Source organism: Lithobates pipiens, unplaced genomic scaffold (genome assembly GCF_037356315.1).
Source record: "Lithobates pipiens isolate NorthernLeopardFrog02 unplaced genomic scaffold, aLitPip1_a1.2 Scaffold_160, whole genome shotgun sequence".
NCBI lineage: Eukaryota > Metazoa > Chordata > Amphibia > Anura > Ranidae > Lithobates > Lithobates pipiens.
In genome coordinates, this window is record NW_027507749.1 from 2,668,927 (window position 1) to 2,691,059 (window position 22,133).

At 42.8% G+C, this 22,133-nt stretch overlaps 1 protein-coding gene across 1 annotated transcript in view; it reads right to left on the reverse strand.

Moving 5' to 3' along the window:
• LOC143986469 (vomeronasal type-2 receptor 26-like) overlaps window positions 1–20,072 on the reverse strand; it is a 32,225-nt gene extending 12,153 nt beyond the window's left edge. Inside the window, exons 1-3 of the mRNA XM_077484813.1 lie at window positions 20,005–20,072; window positions 15,800–15,915; window positions 7,975–8,186 (exon numbers count right to left, since the gene is read on the reverse strand). Of these exons, the coding sequence (XP_077340939.1) occupies window positions 7,975–8,186; window positions 15,800–15,915; window positions 20,005–20,072 (396 nt within the window). The remainder of the gene's footprint in view (window positions 1–7,974; window positions 8,187–15,799; window positions 15,916–20,004) is intronic.
• Window positions 20,073–22,133: the final 2,061 nt, after the last annotated feature.

Sequence of the window (22,133 nt, forward strand, 5' to 3'; positions counted from 1 at the left end):
AGCCATGGTCAATATTTGCACATTTGCACTTTAATACCTACGTTTTTGGTATCTGCATATCTGTATCAATTTTCTATAAGCGCTGCACTTTTTGTTATATATCTGTTTTTGTACCTACTATCTGGGTTATAGTGCTTAGCTGCTGTATGTTGTTGCTTTCCTACGGATATTACTCCTATTTTTATTAATAAGCGTATATTGATTGTGCAAAAGTTATAGTGTCTACAAAATAGGGGATAGATTTATGGCATTTTTATTATTATAATTTTTTTTTTAGTAATGGAGGTGATCAGCAATTTTTATCAGGACTGCGATATTGCGTCGGACAGATCGGACACTTTTGACACATATTTTGGGACCAGTGACAGTTATACAGAGCTATAAAAATGCATTGATTACTGTATAAATGTCACTATCAGTGAAGGGGTTAACACTAGGGGGCGATCAAGGGGTTAAATGTGTTTCCTAGGTATGTTCAAACTGTGGGGGGATAGGACTGACTAGGAGAGATCTCCTCTCCCCTGAGAGAACCAGGATCTGTATATTTACACACACAGATTCCGGTTCTTGCTCTGTCAGGAGCGATCGTGGGTGCCCGGCGGCCATTGCGCCCACCGGGCACTCGCATTGGCTCCGGCGGTGAGCAGCGCACATGCCTCCGGCTGCGCGGGCGTGCCCCCTAGTGGCCAAAAGGTGAAGCAGCGTAAGGTGACATCGTTTTGCCCAGGGGAGCCAACCTGTAGCAATAAAACTGTGGTGGTTGGTCCAGAAGCGGTTAAACTTGACATCCAGCTGACTTAGTCTGGCAGACAAACCACTGTAAAGTCTGCCAGACTGTCCGAACGAGTGGACCTGCCCACACCCGGGACTTTTCCGGCGGACTAGGTCCGCCGCACTATCCGCCATACTTTTGAAATGAACGGACTTACCCACACGGGGGAAAGTCCGTTCATTTTGAGCGTGGCTCCAGGTAGCCGGGACTAGCGAAGGAAGTCAATGTTGCCGCCTTCGGAGGCGAGATTGACACATCGCTGGCCCTGTCACCTGGTATGGACTTAAAGGGGAACCCCTACCCATTCACCTGTGAAAAAAATGTCAATAAAACACAACACACAAGGGTTAAAAATAATTTATTGCACAGCTCCGGGGGTCTTCTCGCCGGATTCCTCCGCTATCTTCTGCTCTTTTACTAGCTCTTTTACTAGCGGAGGAGCCCGGCTTTCTTCTTCATCGCCGCCACCGTGAGGGGGTCTTCTTCTTGTCCCCCTCTTCGATTCTTCTTGCCGGGCCTACGCTCCTTCTTCCAGCTCTTTTACTGGCGGTGGCCCGGTCTTCTGTCGCCGCTGTCTTCGCCACCTTCTGTTCTTCTCTTCTTGAGATGTTGACTCGTCGCTGTCTCTGGCCATAATGACAGGGACGTATTGCGTGTCAACTTATATAGGGACAATGGCCAGGGTCACCGGTTTATGTCCCCACCCATTATGATGTCACAGTCCCAGAGGTTGCTGGGACTGTGACATCATAATGGGCGGGGACATCACCCAGCGATGTCCCTATATAAGTCGCCGTATGCTGCATCCCTGTCATTGCAGCCAAAGAGCGCATCGAGTCAACATCTCATGGAAGAAAAACAAGAAGAAGAGAAGGCGGCGGCAATAGAAGACCGGGCCACCGCTTGTAAAAGAGCTGGAAGAAGGCGCGGAGGCCCGGCAAGAATAACCGAAGAGTGGGACAAGACCCCCGAAGAGGGGGACAAGACCCCCGAAGTCAGAAAAAGACCCCCGGATGGTGGCAGCGGCGAAGAAGAAAGCCGGACTCCTCCGCTAGTAAAAGAGCTAGTAAAAGAGCAGAAGATAGCAGAGGAGTCCCGCAAGAAGACCCCCCAAGACGGAAGAAGACCCACAGAGCTGTGTAATAAATTATTTTTAACCCTTGTGTGTTGTGTTTTATTTGATTTTTTTTCATAGGCGAATGGGTTACATTGTACTCCATACTCATTTACATAGGGTGGGGGGCTGGTATCCGGGGGCCCCCTTATTAAAGGGGGCTCCCAGATTCTGATAAGCCCCCGCCTGCACACCCTGACAACCAATGGCCAGGGTTGTCGCGAAGAGGCCCTTGTCCTCATCAACATGGGGACAAGGTGCTTTGGGGTGGGGGGACCCTCGCGGTCCCCCCTTCCCCAAAGCACCCCCCATGTTGAGGGCATGTGGCCTGGTACGGCTCAGCAGGGTGGTGCGCTCGCTCGTCCCCACCCCTTTCCTGACCGGCCCAGTTGTGTGCTCGGATAAGGGTCTGATATGGACCTAGGGGGGACCCCCACGCCATTTTTTGGGGTAGGGCTTCCCCTTTAAGTCCATACCAGATGATGGGGCCAGTAATGTGTCAATCTCACTGCCGAAGGCGGCGACATTTAATTCCTTCTCTAGTCCTGGCTACCTGGAGCTGTGTTCAAAATGAACGGTCTTTTCTCTGTGTGGGAAAAGTCTGTTCATTTCAAAAGCACACACACGGCTGTATTGTTGAGTTTTTGAGTCAAAACTACTTTCTAAGTCCGCCGGATTTAAAATAAGGTTAAAAATCCATATAAATCATCCTAATTATGGACCTCCTCAGCAAACTTTATAAACAGAAAACAATCAAGTCATTTCTTACTTTGCCTCTTCTCCAGAGTTTCGGATAATATTGATCCTCGTTTCACGCACAGAGTCTGGGCCTTGAATAATATAAATTGTTCTAGCTTTCAACATGTTAGGAACACGAATCCAGACTTGTAAAAAAAGTTTGGTTGGAACTTCACTTCTCTCATTAAAGTAGACCTCACCTGCGTTTGGGTCGTTGTAATGAACATTCCTCACATATTTGTGCAGCTTTTAATGGAAGAGAGAGATACACACATTACTTTATACAGTTATAGGAGTTCTGAAATGAAAGCCTGCTTAAAAAATACAAAGTGGTTAGGTTCCAGTTACTAGGCGGTCTTCCTATCAATGTGAATTGGAATGAATGAATCAGGAGAATCACTTATGCTGCGTACACACGACCGGACTTTCCGGCAGACTTGGTCCGGCGGACAGGAATCCGTCGGACAATTTGATCGTGTGTGGGCTCCAGCTGACTTTTTCTTCCCAAAAGTCAGATGGACCTAGAATTTAAACATGTTTCAACTCTGTCAGACGTACTCGGCTCTCTAGCGTGCAAACCGTTCGTCTGTGTGCTAGTCCGACGGACCAAAAATAACGCATGCTCTGAAGTACAAAACGGAAGCGATCGGTCTGATAAAACTAGCGTTCATATTGAAGCTAGCACATTCCTCACGCTGCTAATTCTGTGATCTTTTAATATAGCGCATTCCTTACTTATTTATAATGCTAGAAGAATGAAGTTGTTTTGCTGCTCATATTCACACAGAGTTCTCACAAACTTCTTTCTTCATTATTTATCCTCATCTCATGACTAATATTCGAGTTTTTAAAAGCCAAATCTCCATAAATAATGTTTACAATTCTTTTTTAGACTCATCTTTTATAATTTTAGATTTTAACAATATATATTTTCCAATTTTTTTTCAAATATAAAAAATTGGAGTGATTTCCATTTTAATAATTTTTTGGGGAGTTTCAAGTTACCACAATAACATTATTATCTTGTATTTTTTATGAACCTTAATGAGGTTGGTGTCCCTTATTAATTTGACATAGGGGGGTTATTTATAAAAGGCAAATACATTTAGCACTACAAGTGCACTTGACATTTCACTGAAAGATCACTTGGAAGTGCGTTCACTGTGGATCTGAGGGGGACATGCAAAGAAATAAAAAAAACAGCATTTTAACTTGCACATGATTGGGTGATAAAATCAGCAGAGCTTCCCCTCATTTCAGATCTTCCCCTCAGATTTACAGTGACTGCACTTCCAAGTGCACTTTGCACTTGTAGTGCTAAATAAATTTGCCTTTTGTAAATAACCCCCATAGTCCTTTTGACATGTACCTGCCTACTCACATACAAACTGTCCTTTTTGAATAAAAACACATAGGAAAGTGTAAAAAAAAAAAAAAAAAATCAATTTATTATGGTTAACAAAATAAAGAGGAAGGCAACACTGGAGACCCTTTTGTAATTTGTGAAGCCTTTTGTCCCCCAGGGCACACTTCATCAAGTCAGTGGCCAATAAAATTGGGATCTTGCAGAGTCAATATAATAAGGAGCACAATCTGGTCCAGAACTCCCAGAGATCAGGAACAGCATCAGATGACATCTATGTCCCCAGGCTGTGGTACTACCACAGCCTGCATCTTCTGTCAGACGAGACTGAAGCCAGGCAATCACTTCCGACTCTTCCATGCAGCCTTCAATCCATGCTGCCCTGCAGCCTTCCCTCCACGCTTCTCCGAAGCCTTCCTTGGAGGCTTGCCTCTGGTGGTGTACTTGTGGCAGGAGAAGGAGGAGGAGGAGTAGGGGCTTCATTAGAAATATGACTGGATTCTATAAGCTGGCCCCTCAAACCCTTCTAAAGGGCCTCAAAAAAAAGCCCCTCAAAGAGGAGGCATTGGCCCTTCTCCAGTTCCATCAACCTGGTGGCCAAATATGTACCATAGACCTCTTCAGCATTGCGAGGGGGTACTGAGGAACTGGCTTGCTTCCCTAATGAGGGCAAGTGATTCCTCCTCAGTTCTGGTCATCTTCCTGGGCCTTCTGGTGGGAAGGCAGAGGGGAGGTGGAGGGGAGTCACCTGGCATTCTGTGAGGCTCCTACTAGGCCCAGCCACCTTCTGCCTGCCACTGGTCATGGTCTCCTCCTCTCTACCACTGGGCATGGCCTCTACCTTTCTACCACTGGGCATGGCCTCTACCTCTCTACCACTGGGCATGGCCTCCTCCTGGATGAGCTCATCCAGTGTATAACAAAAGAGACATAGTTTTATTTTTCAGCTTATAACTTTTAAACAAATAGAAAAGGCTATAATTTTGAACCCAGCATGTTTTGAGCTGTTCGCCAATATTTTAACAACATTTTTGGCCACTACTATTTTTCCTGGGATGCTTCAGCTGGGGTGGAGGAAAGGGTGGAGGGAAGGGTCGGAAGTGATTGCCTCGCTTCAGTCTGGTCATTAAGAAAACAGAGTTTATTGAAGTATCATAGCTTGGGGACATAAACCTTATCTGCTCCTGATTTGAGGGACTTCTGTATATTATTGTGCCCCCGTCTGTACATATTCCGCAAGATCACATTTTTATTGTCCACCAATCGCAATTCATAACCCATTAATGAGATTTTTCCATTCCAGAGTTGCCAAAAGATCACCATTTAAAGGAGACCAGCCATAGGCAAATTCTCTGCCATAACTTGAAGGTTGACATCATCACCCTGTACTAGAACGGTCACCAAGGACCCCTTAAAGCTTTACGCTTATGCTGTTACCTTACAGCAGTAAGGTAAGGGGACACCTTTATAAGTTTTTCAGCATGGGGGAATTTACTCGTCACTTGTCACTAGCAGCACTTTTTTGAAGTTTGGACTACCAGCACAGTGCACTTTTGTTTTATGTTTACACTGCACATATAGAATATAAATATTATGAACTTTATGGATATTGCTTTTATGCTATTTATTGTTTTTATGTTATTTATGCACTAGGTGTGGTTATATAATCAATTTTACACTATCTGATATTTTTATGCACTTTACTTCTTATTGTGCACATCTCATGCATTGGGTGATTTAGATACTCAAGCTCTTGTTCTATTTTTTTTATCATTGGATAGTTAGTACTTTCTTTTGTTTGAAACACTATATTTTTATTCACTGCCTATATTTGATGCTGTATTTGTTCCCTTTCTGAGACACATTCCCTACATAGTTCATTTATTTCATATTTCCTAATTTTTTGAATTATTGGATTAATTTAACTCAATACATTTTGGGGATTCTATATATATTCTTATTTAGATTTATAGTACAGTGCACCACTACTCACTTTTAAATTTGCTCACGATATTGGGTTTAGATATTGTCTTCAGTGTGTGTAGCAGTACTTCTTTCTTAGTCATTTTGAGCTGGCGCAGGAATAATTCTTATTTATTTAATGGTGTATATGGATCACTAGATGCACAGCTCAGGATGTATGACTGGAAAAGCAGAAATGGACTAAGGGAACAAGGTGAGTCCACAAAGTTCACCAATAATCCTGGGGGGAGGCAATATCCATATGCCGTTGTAGTCAGACCTAGTTGTAAGTCTGGATTAGAATCAGTAGGCAGCCAGCTGTCAGAGTAAAAGATTTACTCTGTGTGCAGTGAAAGGGGGATAAAAAGCGACACCACTCTGAGTGTAGCATAGGGTTAAATGCCAAAAGCTTGATTAAAATGAGTTCAACACACATTTGAGAGGATAAAAACCAGGCACATAGGAGGTGAGGTCACGGTAGTCCCTTCGGCACAGCTGGGCATGAAGCGGTCATCAATCCCGGCCACTCCGGTGGCATCCAAGGCGCAGACTAAAGGAAGTCGGCAAGTCAGCAGTGATGGACAAGGGGGCGTGTCAGCCTCTCGCGTTCTGAACATGCATGCTCCTTCATCAGGCATCAATTTGACAAGCTAGCATGGAGGAGATCATGGACATAATCTATTGATACAACTCATCATCATTTTTTCTGAGTGATTTATGGACTTGATTTGCTCTTGAGGATCCATGCCTCCACACTTTGCACTACTGGGTATCTGTTGACCTTGTCAATTAAAGGGTGTTATTGGGTTTTTTTTGTATGTTTTTTGAACTATTTTATAATAAAGATATACATTGTATAATTTACTTCCTCATATTATGCCCACAAAGTCCGCAATTTTTGATAGAGTTTTCACTCTTTTGAATCTTTTAATAAAAGTAACAGTTTTGTCTTGTTTTGGCAAGAACCTATTATACTCAGTGGCTCCTGCAGGGGTTGTGCTAAGCAGTATATGCAGGAGATGAGTGCATAATGTATGACAGAGAGAATTATGTACAGTAGAGAAGCATTATGTGCAAGCACGGAGTGTATAGAATTTGATGGAAGGTAGGTAGCAATGGAGGGAAATCAATTGATGAGAGTACATTGTTCTATCAGAGCGGAGGGAAGTTGAACTGCCTGTAGGGAACGTGAATGACTTGGAGTGCTGGTGAGATGCCAGAAAGGAGGTAAAGTGAAAACACAGATGTGGTCTTCCATAAAATGTCACCTGGGGTCGGCGTTTTGTTGGCAATCACAGCTATGTCATCACTGTAGAACACAAGATAATGGACAGAACAATGCTGGTGTCATGAATTTCTAGACTTTTGTAGCAATGGCAGCTGTGTTGCCATATACCAGATTGTACTGGCTCAAAGCAAACAAATGGTGGCACACTGATGACATCACTTCTCCATTACAACTTTATTGAGCCAACCAAAGACACACTTTTGTCCTATAATATAGGATAGGATCATAGTAATATAAACACTTATTATCCAACTTACTTTGCGCTGTAATCTATTTTGTTCCGATTTATTTTTCTCCATGTACATTGCATGAAGAGCATTGCCCATAACATATACAGCCTTGTAGGCATAGGAGAGCATTGCTGAAAAACCATCAAGTAAGTATGAAACTTTTTTTAAATCTGTACAACTTTCTGCAGAAAATTCATTGTAAAGCTGTAAACGGTAATTTTTTATTATGTTTGAGGAAAGGCAGTGAAATACATACAGACCAATATCTTCCAGAATTGGGTCATTTGGGCAGCTGGAGAAGTTGACACCATTCTCATAACGCTCAGTGTTTGGTATTTCATTTGGTGACCAAATAAAAATAAAGCTGTATTTGATTAATGCCTCACACGAAGCATTGACACAAGATAGTTTACTCCACGACGGTGGGAAAATAAATGTGATTGTTTCTATTACAGAGGGCATTTGAGAAATAAAATAATAAAAGTCGGGTGTGAAGATTCCACACACTATGATAACTTTAGCTGCTGATTTCCTAATAATCCTTATTCTCTGAAAAGCACCTTCTTCATTATGAGTGAATTGAATGATATAATCTGTGCAGATCCCATGTTGGCTCATCTTCTTCCTCAGTTCTTGGGCCTCCTCATCACCGCTGCCATCCCATGCTGTTAATATTCCAACCCAGTTCCATTCCAAATACTCCAAAAGTTTTATAATAGCTGCAAAACGAGCCCAATCGTCTGGTGTCATACGGAATAAAGTCGGATATATATTTCCATCACTCAGGTGTAGGTCAGTGGCTCGATAAGTGATCTGGGTAATATGTTGGAAAATGCATAAATGAGATGTTATTAATTATATAATTAAAATAGTGTAGAATGGAATAAATGAATAGCACACAAACAGGGATGAATCCATGGAAAGAAGCACCTATAACAAGCACTAAAATTGCACCCCTACCCAAACATCTGTCACCCATAGAAGATTAGATCATAATATCAACAGTCTTTCCCCCAAATGCTTGTTCTCCCCTTTCCTGTCCTGCCAAGCTGCATGCTCCAATAAGAGCCTGGTATGGAATTTGGGGGCCACGCCATTTTAAAAAAAATATTGGCTTGAGTGACCCCCAAGATCCATACCAAACCAAAGGGCCAGATATGGATTGGAGGGGAGACCTCATGGCATTTTTTTTTTTCAGATCTTTTGTTTACATGCTGCTGTCAGCAGAGGAATTCCCCGCTGACAGCAGGGAAGTGGGCGGGTGCCAGCTCCTTAACAACCAATAATGCTACATACACACGACCAAACTTTCCATCAGAATAAACTCTGACAGTCTTTCCGACAGAGTTCTGACCGAACGGACTTGCCTTCACACCATCACACCAAAGTCCGTTCATTTCGAATGCAATGACATACGATGGGACTAGAAAAGGAAGTTCAATTGCCAGTAGCCAATAGGTGTGCTTGCGTCGTATTTGGTCCATCGGAACAGCATAAAGGCAAATGGTTTTCCCGATAGGAATTGATTCCATCTGAAAGATTTAAAACATGTTCTATATCTAGGTCTATCAGAATTTTTTAAGAAAAAAGTCAGATGAAGCCCACACACAATCAGAATATCCGATGAAATGATTCCGTCTGACCTTTTCTGCCACAAAGTCCAGTCGTGTGTACGCGGCATAACATATCCCTGCTGCTGACAGCAGGGAAGAGTCCTTGGTTGTTAGGACACTGGCAGGAGCAGTATTGGTTTTCTTTCCTCATTCCCTAATTACCATGATTAGAATATGCTCTAATTGATATGCTGTACCCCTTTGTCCTCATGCATGCTGGAAGCTTTTCAAGTTCCTTTTTTGCCCTTCATGCATATTTGCCTTCACTAACTTCCCCAGCATGCTCTTCTGGGCCCATACACCTATAGTCTAGTCACTTAGCAATGTATTTTGGGAACTCCATAGTATTACTTTCCCCTAAACACCCCCTAAAATGTGTACAAATATTATGTGTGTGCTTAAATTCATGCAGAGTGCCAGATTTTTTTTAGGGGTTGGGCCAAACTCATTAGGAACCCCCCTCCCCCCAACTGCTAGGTCAGCTGATAGCAATCCTCTATCTGCTGACTTTGCCAAACCCAATACACACTATACCTAGTGGAGTGTTCGCCCGGACGGAATTCTACTGGCGTCTCCAGAGTGGCAGTCTGGGCTTGCCACCTCCAGAGGAGAATCTGGAAGGATTTTTGTCGTGGATTATGCGTTGATGTTGGCGGTGGTGTCAGCGACCTATGACTTCCTGTATGTGGACGTGGGGCAAAATGGCCGGATGTCGGATGGTGGAGTGTTCGCACGGACGGAATTCTACTGACGACTCAAGATTGGCAGTCTGGGCTTGCCACCTCCAAAGGAGAATCTGGAAGGATTTTCGTCGCAGATGAGGCGTTTGCTCTGTCAAACCATCTGATGCGGCCTTTCCTGATGAGGACCCTCACCCTGTATCAGAGGATCTTTAATTTCCGGCTGGCCAGAAGAGTCGTGGAGAACACTTTCGGAATACTGGCCAGCCGGTTCCACCTATTTTTGATGCCAATACACATGGCAGAATATAAACTAAATCACATTGTGCTTGCCTGCTGTGTTCTGCACAATTTTTTGAAAAAAACATTCAGCTCAGTTGGCCCAGATGCAGACTCGCCAGAAAATGACAACCTCACGGCCCTTGAAGCTTCTCATCCTGCCCCCCCCCCCCCCCCCCCAAAGTGCCTGCGAGGTCAGAAACCAATACATGGAGTCCTTTGTGGGTAGGGGGGCCATTGATAAGCCAGACAATGTCTGAGAGGCATTATTTTAATAATTTTTTCTTTGAAACTCCAATAATCTTTGTTTTCATTTACTGCTTGGCTTTGTTTTAGGTGTCTCATAGGTATTTTTGCTGTTTTTTTTGGGCCTTTTTTAACAACAGTGCAAACCCAAGTTCTGAGCGAGATGAGGTGACAGTCTCTTCTTCAGATAATCTTATTATGTTGTGGGTCTGCTACACATACACTTTGTTTTTTTGTTGATAATGTATGTAGTGCATTACTGACAAAAGTATTGGTCATTTTCAGCACCATGGCAGAAATATGTGGGGTCATGAAAATGGCGTGATTGGGGAAATTTAAAAATCACTGTGGGTGTTATTTACTAAAGGCACATCCACTATGCACTACAAGTGCACTGCAAAAGTACACCTGAAACTTCACTTGGAGTGCAAAGTGGGTTTGCCTTTAGTAAATAATACCCATTGCCACAGAAACCAACAACTTTACTACAAATACTGCTTTTGCGCATTGAAAAAGGAAGCCACACATTGTTGATAATTTCACTTTTTACTCAAATCACATTCACATGTGCTTTTAGAAAAGGGTTTTACAACAAACCAACATATTTGGTGTATAGAAAACATTATTTTGGGTAACATTTTTATAACTTGGCGTTTTTGTATAAACAGGCATGTATCAAAGCATAACATACAGAACACAGGAACTTACCACGTTTAACTTTGAAAAGTGAAGACAATATCAGACATGAGTATGTACAAACTGTGCTGATATTGCCTTCATCGGATGGGGTGTTACCCCTGGAAAAGCCAAATTTGGAAGATGCACACACATTGAGAATCCAAAAGTGGCCAGTTTCCTCCTGATCCCATGCCTAATGTCAACATGTGCTATCTCCCATCATGGGGTATCAATGTACAGTACATGTTTTGGGGGTGCAACCCCTTCATCTCAGCCACTTTAGCAAGGAAGGGGTTGCACCCACAAAACACGTACATTGATCCCCCATGATGGGAGATAGCACATGTTGACACACTGTGTGCATCTTCCAAATTTGGCTTTTTGAAAAATATAAAAGTTTTTTGGAAAAATAAAAAACTATGCTAGCTAGTTTAGGGTGTTTCAGACTCTCCCCAAAACATCAATGATGTTCTTTCTTTTTTGTTGAACATCATTGATGTTTTTCTGTATATTCTCTAAATCGCGATTGCACCCCATTATCTCCCCAATGAGGATCTGGGCACTTTCACTGGTAAAATGTGATTCTTCTTCCACATCACCTAAAAAAATAAATATACACACCATGTATTATAAATATGCAGACATATACTTACCGGAAGCTGTGGTCTCCGACACTCACCTGTTGTGGTGACAATATGTCCAACTTCAACAATCTCTCCTTCCTCCTCCTCCTCTGCTTTTGGTGTTGGTATTTCCCCTTCTTTGGGTGGTGTGGGGTCCCTGGTGTCCTCAGATGTCCCAAGTCTTCTCTCCCCTATGAGAATGTAAAAAAGGAATACTTAGCACACAGAGCACAGAAATAGGAATATGAAACATTGCTTGGAAGTGTCGTACAATTGTGTTTTTTGGCCAAGTTCAAAGGTGAGAACATTATTTTTGACACATTCTAAAGCTATTATTATTATTATTATTATTATTATTATTATTCAGGATTTATATAGCGCCAGCAATTTACGCAGCGCTTTACAATATAAAAGGGAGACAATACAGTTACTATACAATTAAATACAAGAGGATTAAGAGGACCCTGCTCAGAAGAGCTTACAATCTAAAAGGGTGGGGCAGGTGGTACAGAAGGTTATAACTGTTGGGAATGAGTTTATGGAAGTGGTAGGAGATTAGTTTGAGACATGATAGGCTTCCCTGAATAGATGAGTTTTCAGGGATCGCCTGAAGGTAGCAAGAGTAGGGGATAGCCGGACCGGTGGAGGTAGCGAGTTCCAGAGGATTGGAGAGGCTCTGGAGAAATCCTGGAGACGAGTGTGGGAGGAGGAGACAAGAGAGCTTGAGAGTAGGAGGTCTTGAGAAGAACGGAGGGGACGGTTTGGGTGATATTTGGAGACAAGGTTGGTGATGTAGCTCGGGGCAGAGTTGTGAATGGCTTTGTATGTGGTGGTTAGTATTTTGAATTTAATTCGCTGGGTGATTGGGAGCCAGTGTAGGGATTGGAGGAGAGGGTTGGCATACACTGAGCGGTTGGTAAGGTGGATAAGTCTGGCAGCAGCATTCATGATAGACTGAAGAGGAGATAGCCTATGGAGAGGCAGGCCAATGAGAAGGGAGTTGCAATAGTCAAGGCGAGAGATAACAAGGGAGTGAATGAGGATCTTGGTAGTTTTATTTGTTAAAAAGGGGCGAATTTTAGAAATGTTACGGAGGTGAAATCTACAAACTTTTGTCAACGATTGGACTTGGGGCTGAAATGACAAGTCAGAGTCTAGGGTTACACCTAGTACCCTGGCGTGAGGGGAGGGCCTGATGGTTGCATTGTTGATTTTGATGGAAAAGTCATGGAGGGGGGCATGTGCAGGGGGGATTATTAATAGCTCAGTTTTAGAGAGGTTTAGTTTAAGGAAATGGTGTGACATCCATGCTGATATGTCAGTTAGCAGGTTAGTAATGAGAGAGGAGACTGAAGGAGTGAGGTGAGGAGTAGACAGATAGATTTGGGTGTCATCGGCGTATAAGTGGTATTGGAAGCTGTGGGCGGTTATCAGGTGACCAAGGGAGGAGGTATAAATAGAGAAGAGAAGGGGTCCAAGAACAGAGCCTTGGGGGACCCCCACAGAAAGGGGCAATGGAGAGGAGGATACAGAGTTGTAGGTGACACTGAAGGAGCGCTGTGATAGATAGGCAGAGAACCAGGAAAACGCAGAATCTCGGAGGCCAAGGGAATGTAGTTTAAAGCTAGAATACTTATCTGTAGTGTGAACAAATGTAGTGAAGTGTAAGTTGGGAAAACATCGTTGTTGGGAGTGGGCTAACGAACTATGTTTATAATGAAATATTGAACCCATGAACTTGAAAGTGGCCATTTTAAACTGTACAACATTAAATCAAAGCACATGGAGCAGTATGCAAGCAATAATAATAATAATAATATGAACACACGAGAACTGCTTACTTTTTTGAAGAACTCGCTTGATCCTTCTGTACTGATCGTGCTCCCTCAGTTTCAGGTCTGACCAGCATTTTCTCAGTTGATCCTTGGACCCCAAAATTCTTCTGAAGACTCTTCACAACTTTAGTCATGATCTTGGCCTTTCTGATATTTGGGTTTGGGTAAGGTCCATACTTCCCATCATAGTCGTTCCTCTTCAATATGTCCACCATCTCCAACATCTCTCCAAAAGACATATTTGAGGCCTTAAATCTTCTCCTCCAGGATCGGGACGTTTCAGGCTCCGGGCTTTCCTCGCCCTTGTCGTACATTTAATGATGTTAACTAGATGTTATTTTTGATCAGTAAGTTGTGATTTAACAAAGTGGTTTACATCTCAATAGACAGTAGTGACCAAAAATGATTGGGACAAGAATGAAAAATGCTGGGCTCAGAAGGATAGTCTGTTCTATTTGGTAAAATTCAATTTTCAACAGTCATGAGCACAAAATTGTGTGATTGATGAACAAAAAACTAAAACTATCCCATTTTCATAAACAGGAAGACCTCAGCCGGGGGGAGGCTGTGGCAAGTGGCAGCTGGGAGGTCGACCATCTCCCTCCTCCGCCTCCTCCTGCCACAATTACAGGAGCCGAGCCACAGCATGGAAGGTAGCCTGGAGGGAAGTGCCCAAGGAAGACCAGAGAGTGATGGCCTGGGTTCCGTCTGGTCTGACAGAAGATGCAGCCTCTTGTAGGACCACAGCCTGGGGACAAAGATGGCATTTGCTCTTCCTGATCTCTTGGACTTCTGGACCAGACTGCTCTCCCTGAGATATGTACTCCTCAGGCCACCAATTTTGCATTTTCAAATTAGTTTATGTCTGCCCTGGGGGCCAAAGGCTTTGCCAAATTGACCAGTTACTCCACCGTTGCCTTCCTGTTTATTTGTTTGACACCTAAATAAAGTTTTTTTTTTTTGGTTTAAGAAATACTTGTGTATGTGTTTTACTTCAAACAGGACAGTTTATTTGTGAGTAGGCAGGTACATTTCAAAAATACAAAGTGAATGAATAACAAGGGGCACCAACACCAAACAACCTCCTGTAGATTTAAAAAGAAATCAATCAATTAAAAAGATAATAATGGTGTTGTGGTAAGTTGACACACAAAACACACCAAAAAATATGCAAAGATGAGCATACTTTCAAAAAAGGAGATGTTGATAAAAAAAAAATAAAAAACACAAAATTAAAAAAATAAAAAAAAAAATAAAAAAATAAAATAAAATTAAAATATTGTATTGATGAAATTAGTAAAAAGAATAAAGAAATACGTTTGTGAAAAGTGTGTGTTACTACGAGCAGCAAAACAACTTCATTCTTATAGCATTGTAAAGAAAAAGAGAATGCGCTGCATGAAAGAATTTTTAACATTGCAGCGTGACGAATGTGCTATATCGATTACGAGCGGTAGTTTTGCCTGAGCGAGCGCTTCCGTCTCCGAATTTTATTTTGAGCATGCATGGCACCTTGTCCGTTGGACTAGGCTACACACGATCGGAACTGACGTGATCGGATCATGTTGTCGGAAAGTATTATAGCCCAGCTCTCAAAATTGGTCCGTCGGATATTCCGACGGAAACAGTCTGATGGAGCCCACACACTGTTGCATTATCCGACAACAAGGTCCTATCGGACATTGTCCATTGGAATATCCGATGTGTGTACAAGGGCTAAGCCTTTTAGCATGTCCCAAGATAGCGGACAGTGATCCGCAAAAATCCTTCCCGTTTTCCAACCGTTAAGGAATTGACACACCAGGAACAGTTTTGTAAAATCCAGCCAACCAAGCAATTTAAAAAGAAAAGCTAAAGGCTCCAAGTTTTTTTTTTTTATCAATAACCAATGAGCAAATAATTCCCCAACAAACCGAAGGAAAGGGTCCTATACCCAATTGCCTTTTGAGCATGAACCAACAACGCCATATTCTTCTGTATACCGTCCAAGTACCAAGGAACCAGAGAACTTCTGATGAGGTCCCACATGCTGCTCTTAAATGATTTTCCATAGCCAGGCTGGACACAAGCCACTTTCTTCCCTCACCTCTAGAACCAAGGCTCAGAATCGCTCCTGCTGAAAGCAGGAACAAAGAATCCGCAATTTCATTGAATTGACCAGGAATGTGCAAGCTCTAAACACATTATACCACAAACATAATAATACAAACTGACATAGTAATATCAACACTGGGAGTGAGGAAGCTGAGAGTGGATTAATGGTGGAGACGACAACACAAAATTATGAGAATAAAAGCACACTTCTCTATTTCTGAGATCACCCCAAAGAGACACGGCACACCAATGGCCAAAAAAATAAGCTCCAAAGCCAAACCCACCTGCTGCATCTGTGTACAGCTCCATTTCAGAATTGGTCTGAATAGGAGCCAAGCAGTAAGATTTTCCATCAAAACACTCCAGGAAGTGTGCCCAAATGCATAAATCTGCCTTATGACTTAAACACAGGGAACAAAATGATGGGACTGCCATGGCCAGAGACAGAGACAGAGCAAACACAAAATTGACCCTTCGTTATGTGAAATTGCTTTTAGGAAAATTAATTTTGCATGTTGAGTGTTGCACATAATGAAGGGTCAATTTTTCTTTTTCTCTCAATGCAAAATGAATGTCCTGCCAACTTATTTTTTGGCAAAGTAGAAATGCCCCGAACCAAAGGACCCTCTGTTTTGTCCCTTGCCAACAGGACCTTGAAACTTTAAAAAAACATAAGGAAGATGGCACAACAGTAGCCCGCACAGGTCATAATCTAAGAGCATACCAAAAAAAAGTAGGGCTGTTACTGATTAAAAATGTTGTGTTCGATGAATCATTTTTTTTTTATCGACTAATTTTGATTAATTATAACGCACATACAGATCCAAATACTTTTAGCTGATCTCCTTGCATTAGTCAGTGGTAAATGTGGTATACACTATATACAATCACCCAACACTAGTTAGTTTCCACAATCCATGACTTTCCACACAAATACGTTTTAAATTAAAACTGTAGCACTGACGTAAGTAATTTTTTTTCCACAGTAGCGTGACAATCCCTCCACCTCCGGTCTAACTAATCACTCTCACCTTAAAGCATGGACCCCTGTGCAAACAGGTGGTCATGCAAGCGGGTATCAAAAGGGTTAACACGGACCATAAACTTCTCTCACCTCTCCTTAGATCTCAGCAAGGACGCCAGGTCATGGGTAGAAAGAAAAGATCTAAGTGCTCACAGCTTAAGTATAAGATTTAATTTTTGTGTTCAAACACAAACTACTCACATAAAGATGATAAAAACACAGCATGTAAAGCTGACAATTGTGTTAGTTCTGTAGGGCAGCAGCGGATGACGTCATGCATAGCTCCTCCCCCATACACGTTGCGTTCAATCAGAACTTCAATGTCACTGGTCTCCTCCCCCTTCCCTTCATTAGCAAATGGAGGCACTTGGGGAAGGGGGGAAGAGTCCGGTGATGTTGATGTCAGTGACATCAGTGGCTCTCCGATGGAACTCCCAGAAGACCCGGAAGCTGGTGGAGAAGTGAGTACCAGTCAAAAGAATTTTGATTGATCAAAAAAAAATTGATCGATCAAAAAAATTAACGATTAATCGAGGAATTAATCTTTAATTTCCACAGCTCTAGAAAAAAGTAATCAAGAGTGCGTGATGGAGGACATACCCGATCTCTCTTTCACCAACCACTCCAGGAATGTACTAAATGCTTCAAAATATGAACAAGAGATGGCACACCCCATTGGAAGACAGCGATCCACAAAACAATTCCCTTTAAACTTACAACCCAAGAAAGGAAGGATATCAGGATCTCAGGTTGCACTGGAAAGCTGACTCTATGTCTGATTTTGCCATCAAGGCACCCGGACCAGCTTCCCTAACCAGGTTAAGTGCAAAATTAAAGTTTGTATAGGTAACAGAGGACAGATCCTTCAGGGCCCCATCATTCACCAAGCCCCCTTTCATAAACACTAAATGATTAATAAGCCAGAATTTACCTGGAACCTTTCTTGGCACAATTCCCAGTGGGGACAGCACTAAATGAGGGATAGGAAGGACAAAGAAGGGTCCCGCCATCCTATCCAAACTTACCTCCCTATCCAGTTTTTCCTGTACAACATCATGGTGAACCCTGGCAGATTTGAGGTTCTTATGAGTTGTAGTTTAAGGAAAGGAAGTGCAAGGTATCACAAAGCCATTTAAATATCCATCCCTAAGCAAAGCGGAAACCTCCGTATTAGGATACTGACTAGCTATGGAGGAAGCACCTCTAAGTTCACTGGGGGTCTTCTCCTTTTCCAGAGGCATTACCCCACCGCCTTTGACCTGACTTTTGCTTCTTGAAACATTGTACCGCAGGGTGTCCCCCATTGGCATGGGTCACCCCCAGTCCATCACCGGGCGTGGGATTCCCCTTAAAATCCATACCAGACCCTTATCCGAGTACACAACCTGGCAAACCGCAGGAAAAGGGGGACGAGAGAGCCGCACCCCTATCCTGAAGCGTACCAGGCCACATGCCTTCAACATGGGGAGGGTGGGACATCAAAACACCTTGTCCCCATGCTGATAAGGCATATGGTACCTTAGTGGCAACAGCTACCCCTCTACCTCTGACCACTGACATGTTTTCCGTCCGACAGAACCGTCACTTCTGGTTAGAATGCAAGCCGCAATCCCAACCCTGCGCTGCTCTCTTGCTTCTGGATAGGGCCTCAGACAATCTAGCAGTCAGATGCCCCCGGGATAGGGTCAATCTCCGGCCTAGCAGCCCGGGGCAATATGACAGCCATCCAGGTAGCACAGAACACAGATCACGTGACTCCACCCAAATATATAGGTGCTCCCAGCAGGCCATGGGATTCAAAGAAACCCTTACCCATTGGCTGAGCTATCTATATACCCATAACCTGACCTTGAATTGCCCTTCTCCTATCTAGCACCACCAAGTGCTCGGCCACCCAGTGGCAGTAGAGACAAGTGCAATCAGGCCAAACTTAGGGAGGAGTCAATAGACCATTAACAATCAACCAGGATAACTACTCCTGGCAAGTAAATTTGTGAGGAGCATCCCTGCCTAAACTCCAGGGTACTACACATATTTTCCCGATGTCACAACACCACATGGTCATAATCAGTCCAGTGATCCAATATCTCCCTGAACTTCCCACTGTACTCAGAAGGGGAGGAGATACAACTGAAAAATCCACACATACGGCTTGAATGCTTTTATAACTTCCTGTAGATCGTAACCCAACAAGCATTGCCTTACTGCTTCACATAAAAGGGGCACAATAGGGTTTGTTCACCACTCTGGATCACACCTTCCTCAATATATGTATGATGCACAAGTGCAGCAGGATATAACCCCCTTGGACTTTATGGACAGAGATCAAGTAGGAACATACATACAGTAAAAAATGTGAAAATACTAAGAATTTGATTCATGTGAAAATCAAGTACTCAAATATACTAGACTGCAGCCAGGGCAAGCGCTTTGGTGTAGTCTTTAATACGTGGTCCAACCAACTCTTTGCATTCAAGTAATGTCTACAGTTTTGTGGGCCCTTCTCAGAATAATGGGTACTCTCGGAACTAGAAAAAAATAAGGAAAAAAAGGAGGGCGCAACGATCTTGTGCATTACCAATGGCAAATTTTTATTTAAAGCATAAAAACAATTTTTATACTCACAAACGAGCAAGAAGTTAAGGCTTGTTAAATAGCGTAACAGTGTCTCTGAACACCAGAAAACCAGACCTGATGCTGTGGGGATCAGACGATATCCTAAATGGTTGACGCGTTTCAAGGGCATACCCTTTTCCTCAGAGCCTAGACGGACAGTGACAGCGTTTAGACTGATTGGCGATAAAAGCACTTATGAGAGACTGTTATGGGATCCTACTGAGAGTTAAGATAAGGAACTCAAAGGGATTCTGGACAGGGTACTGTCAAATCAGATACTGACTAAAAGTGAGCACCAATGTTTGTACTCAAAACATCCAGTGGTCCCTTACTTCTACCACAGACCCAAGGTGCATAAGGACATAGAGAAGCCCCCAGACAGGCCAATCATTGCAGGAATTGATAGCCTGACCAGCAACCTGGGTAGCTACATTGATCATTTTCTCCAGAGACTGCTAACAAGCCTGCCATCATACATCGAAGACTCGGGCTATGCCCTGGAGATTCTTAGTGCGTATACATGGGAGAAAGGGTATAGATGGCTATCGCTTGACGTAGCATCCCTGTACACATCCATCCAGCACGAATTTGGCCTTAGAGCCATTGAGTACTATCTGGCTGAAGCACATTTGTTTAATCATATGCAAGCTCAATTCATATATGAGTGTATTGAGTTCACTTTGACTCATAATTACTTCTCATTTATGGATAGCTTTTATAGGCAGGTGAAAGGCACAGCCATGGGTGCTAGGTTCACTCCCAGTCATGCAAATGTATTCATGGGGTATTGGGAGCTCAAGTATGTTTGGGCGAACAACCCTTTTGGGAGGAACCTAGCACTGTACTCACTTTACATCGATAATGTCCTTATCATTTGGAAGGGTACCGATGATGAAATGGAAGGATTTCTTGGTCATTGTGCAAGGAATCTTTTTGGTATTTCATTCACACATGTGGTAGACAAAAAGTCTCTGGTCTTTTTAAACCTAGAGTTACAGGCCAACAATAATGGAGTAATCCATTCAAGAACCCACTTTAAGCCAACCGCTGGGAACTCTTATATCCATGCCCGCAGCCATCATCATCCAAGGTGGATTAAAAATGTCCCCTTTGGCCAGTTTTGTAGACTTAGACAGACTTATACCCCAAAAAAGGACGATGAAGAACAAAGTCAGACTACCAAGAGTAAATGAAGATGAGCATATTGAAGAGGCCTACCAAAAATACCTAAAGCTGTACGATGATGTTTGTGCAGGGGATGAGAAAAGTACTAAATATGATAGGGATGAACAACCACAAGTACGATTTTGCACCAGTTTCAATAACAAAGCTTCTACAATACAAAAAATCTTTAGAAAATACTGGAAGATTCTTGAGCCAGATCCAATCCTAAAGACTGGCCTATCACTACATCCAAATTTAGTCTTTAGGATACCAAAGGATCTAAGGAGTATCATTACCCCGAGCAGAGTAAAGAAGATAGGAAATAGAGGGTCCAATAATGTTTGGACCACTATCTTCGACCAAAAAGGTAGCTATAGGTGTGGGAGTAGCAATTGTGAGAACTGTGTGCATGTGTGCCATAGGAAGAAAGATGTGGTTGGAGTCCATGGCAAGAGCCATAAGATCAAGCCGTTTATCAACTGCGGCACTCCCTATGTCATATATGGCCTCCTGTACCCCTGTGGCCTCATATATATTGGCCCAATCTCACGGCTAATGAGGACAAGGATGAATGAGCACAGAAGCAATATTTCAACAGAAAAAGATAAGTACTCGGTACCAAGACACTTTAAGGAGTCCCATAACAGTAGATAGATGGCCTCAAAGTGTTCAGAATAGAGGCCATATCAAATGACTTGGAGAGCGATAAAAAGTATCAGATTTTATGCACAAGAGAAGCATTGTGGATTTTTACTTTGGGGACTTTAGCCCCGCAAGGCTTGAACGAGGAAATAGAATTGCACAATGTGGTATGACTCCTGTAGGACTGGTAGAGCCCTCTATTACCCAGGATAGCATGCTGGGGAGGTTAGTGAAGGCAAAAAATGCATCAAGGACAAAAAAGGAACTTTAAAAACTTCCAGCATGCATGAGGACAAAGGGGACATTCACAACATTTTACAATTATGGTAATTAGGGAATGATGAAAGAAATACGATACATTAGAAAACATTAAATACATAGAATGTGATGTTAAAGGAGAGATCTTACCCTAATATAGTCTTTCTGCAGGACCTGAATGATGGCAGAACAGGTATCTGGAATAATGATTCCCAGAGCCGAGGGGGGAGATGCCTGTCGAGAACTTGAGGTCCTGTAGGCTTCTCCCAGTCGCCAAGTACTGCAATGTATCAGATTTTATGCACAAGAGAAGCATTTGGATTTTTACTTTGGGGACTTTAGCCTCGCAAGGCCTGAACAAGGAAATAGAATTGCACAATGTGGTATGACTCCTGTAGGACTGGTAGAGCTCTCTATTACATGTGTTATGGTGATTTTTTCATCTACTTTCTTTTGAAAAATTGGCTTAGATGTATGGGCCCTTCCCTTTCTGTGGTATGGATTTTATTCTTTAAGGCTTGGTCCCCAGCCATCATCATCCAAGGTGGATCAAAAATGTCCCCTTTGGCCAGTTTTTTAGACTTATGCCACGTACACACGAACGGAAAATGCGCCAGCAAAAGACCGATGAGAGATTTTGGTTGGAAAATGCAACCGCGTGTATGCTACATCTGACTTTTGCTGGCCGAATTCCCCCCAGCAAAAGATTGAGAGCAGGTTCTCTATTTTTTGATCTGAAAATGCGTTTGTGTGTGGCAGTTCCGATGCACAAAAAAAACTCACGCATGCTCAGAATCAAGTACAATACAGAAGCGCTCAGTATGTTAAATCTACCATTCGTAATGGAGATGGCATATTCGTCATGTTGAAATTTTTTAAATTGTTTAATGCAGCGCATTCTCTGAACGAGGAAA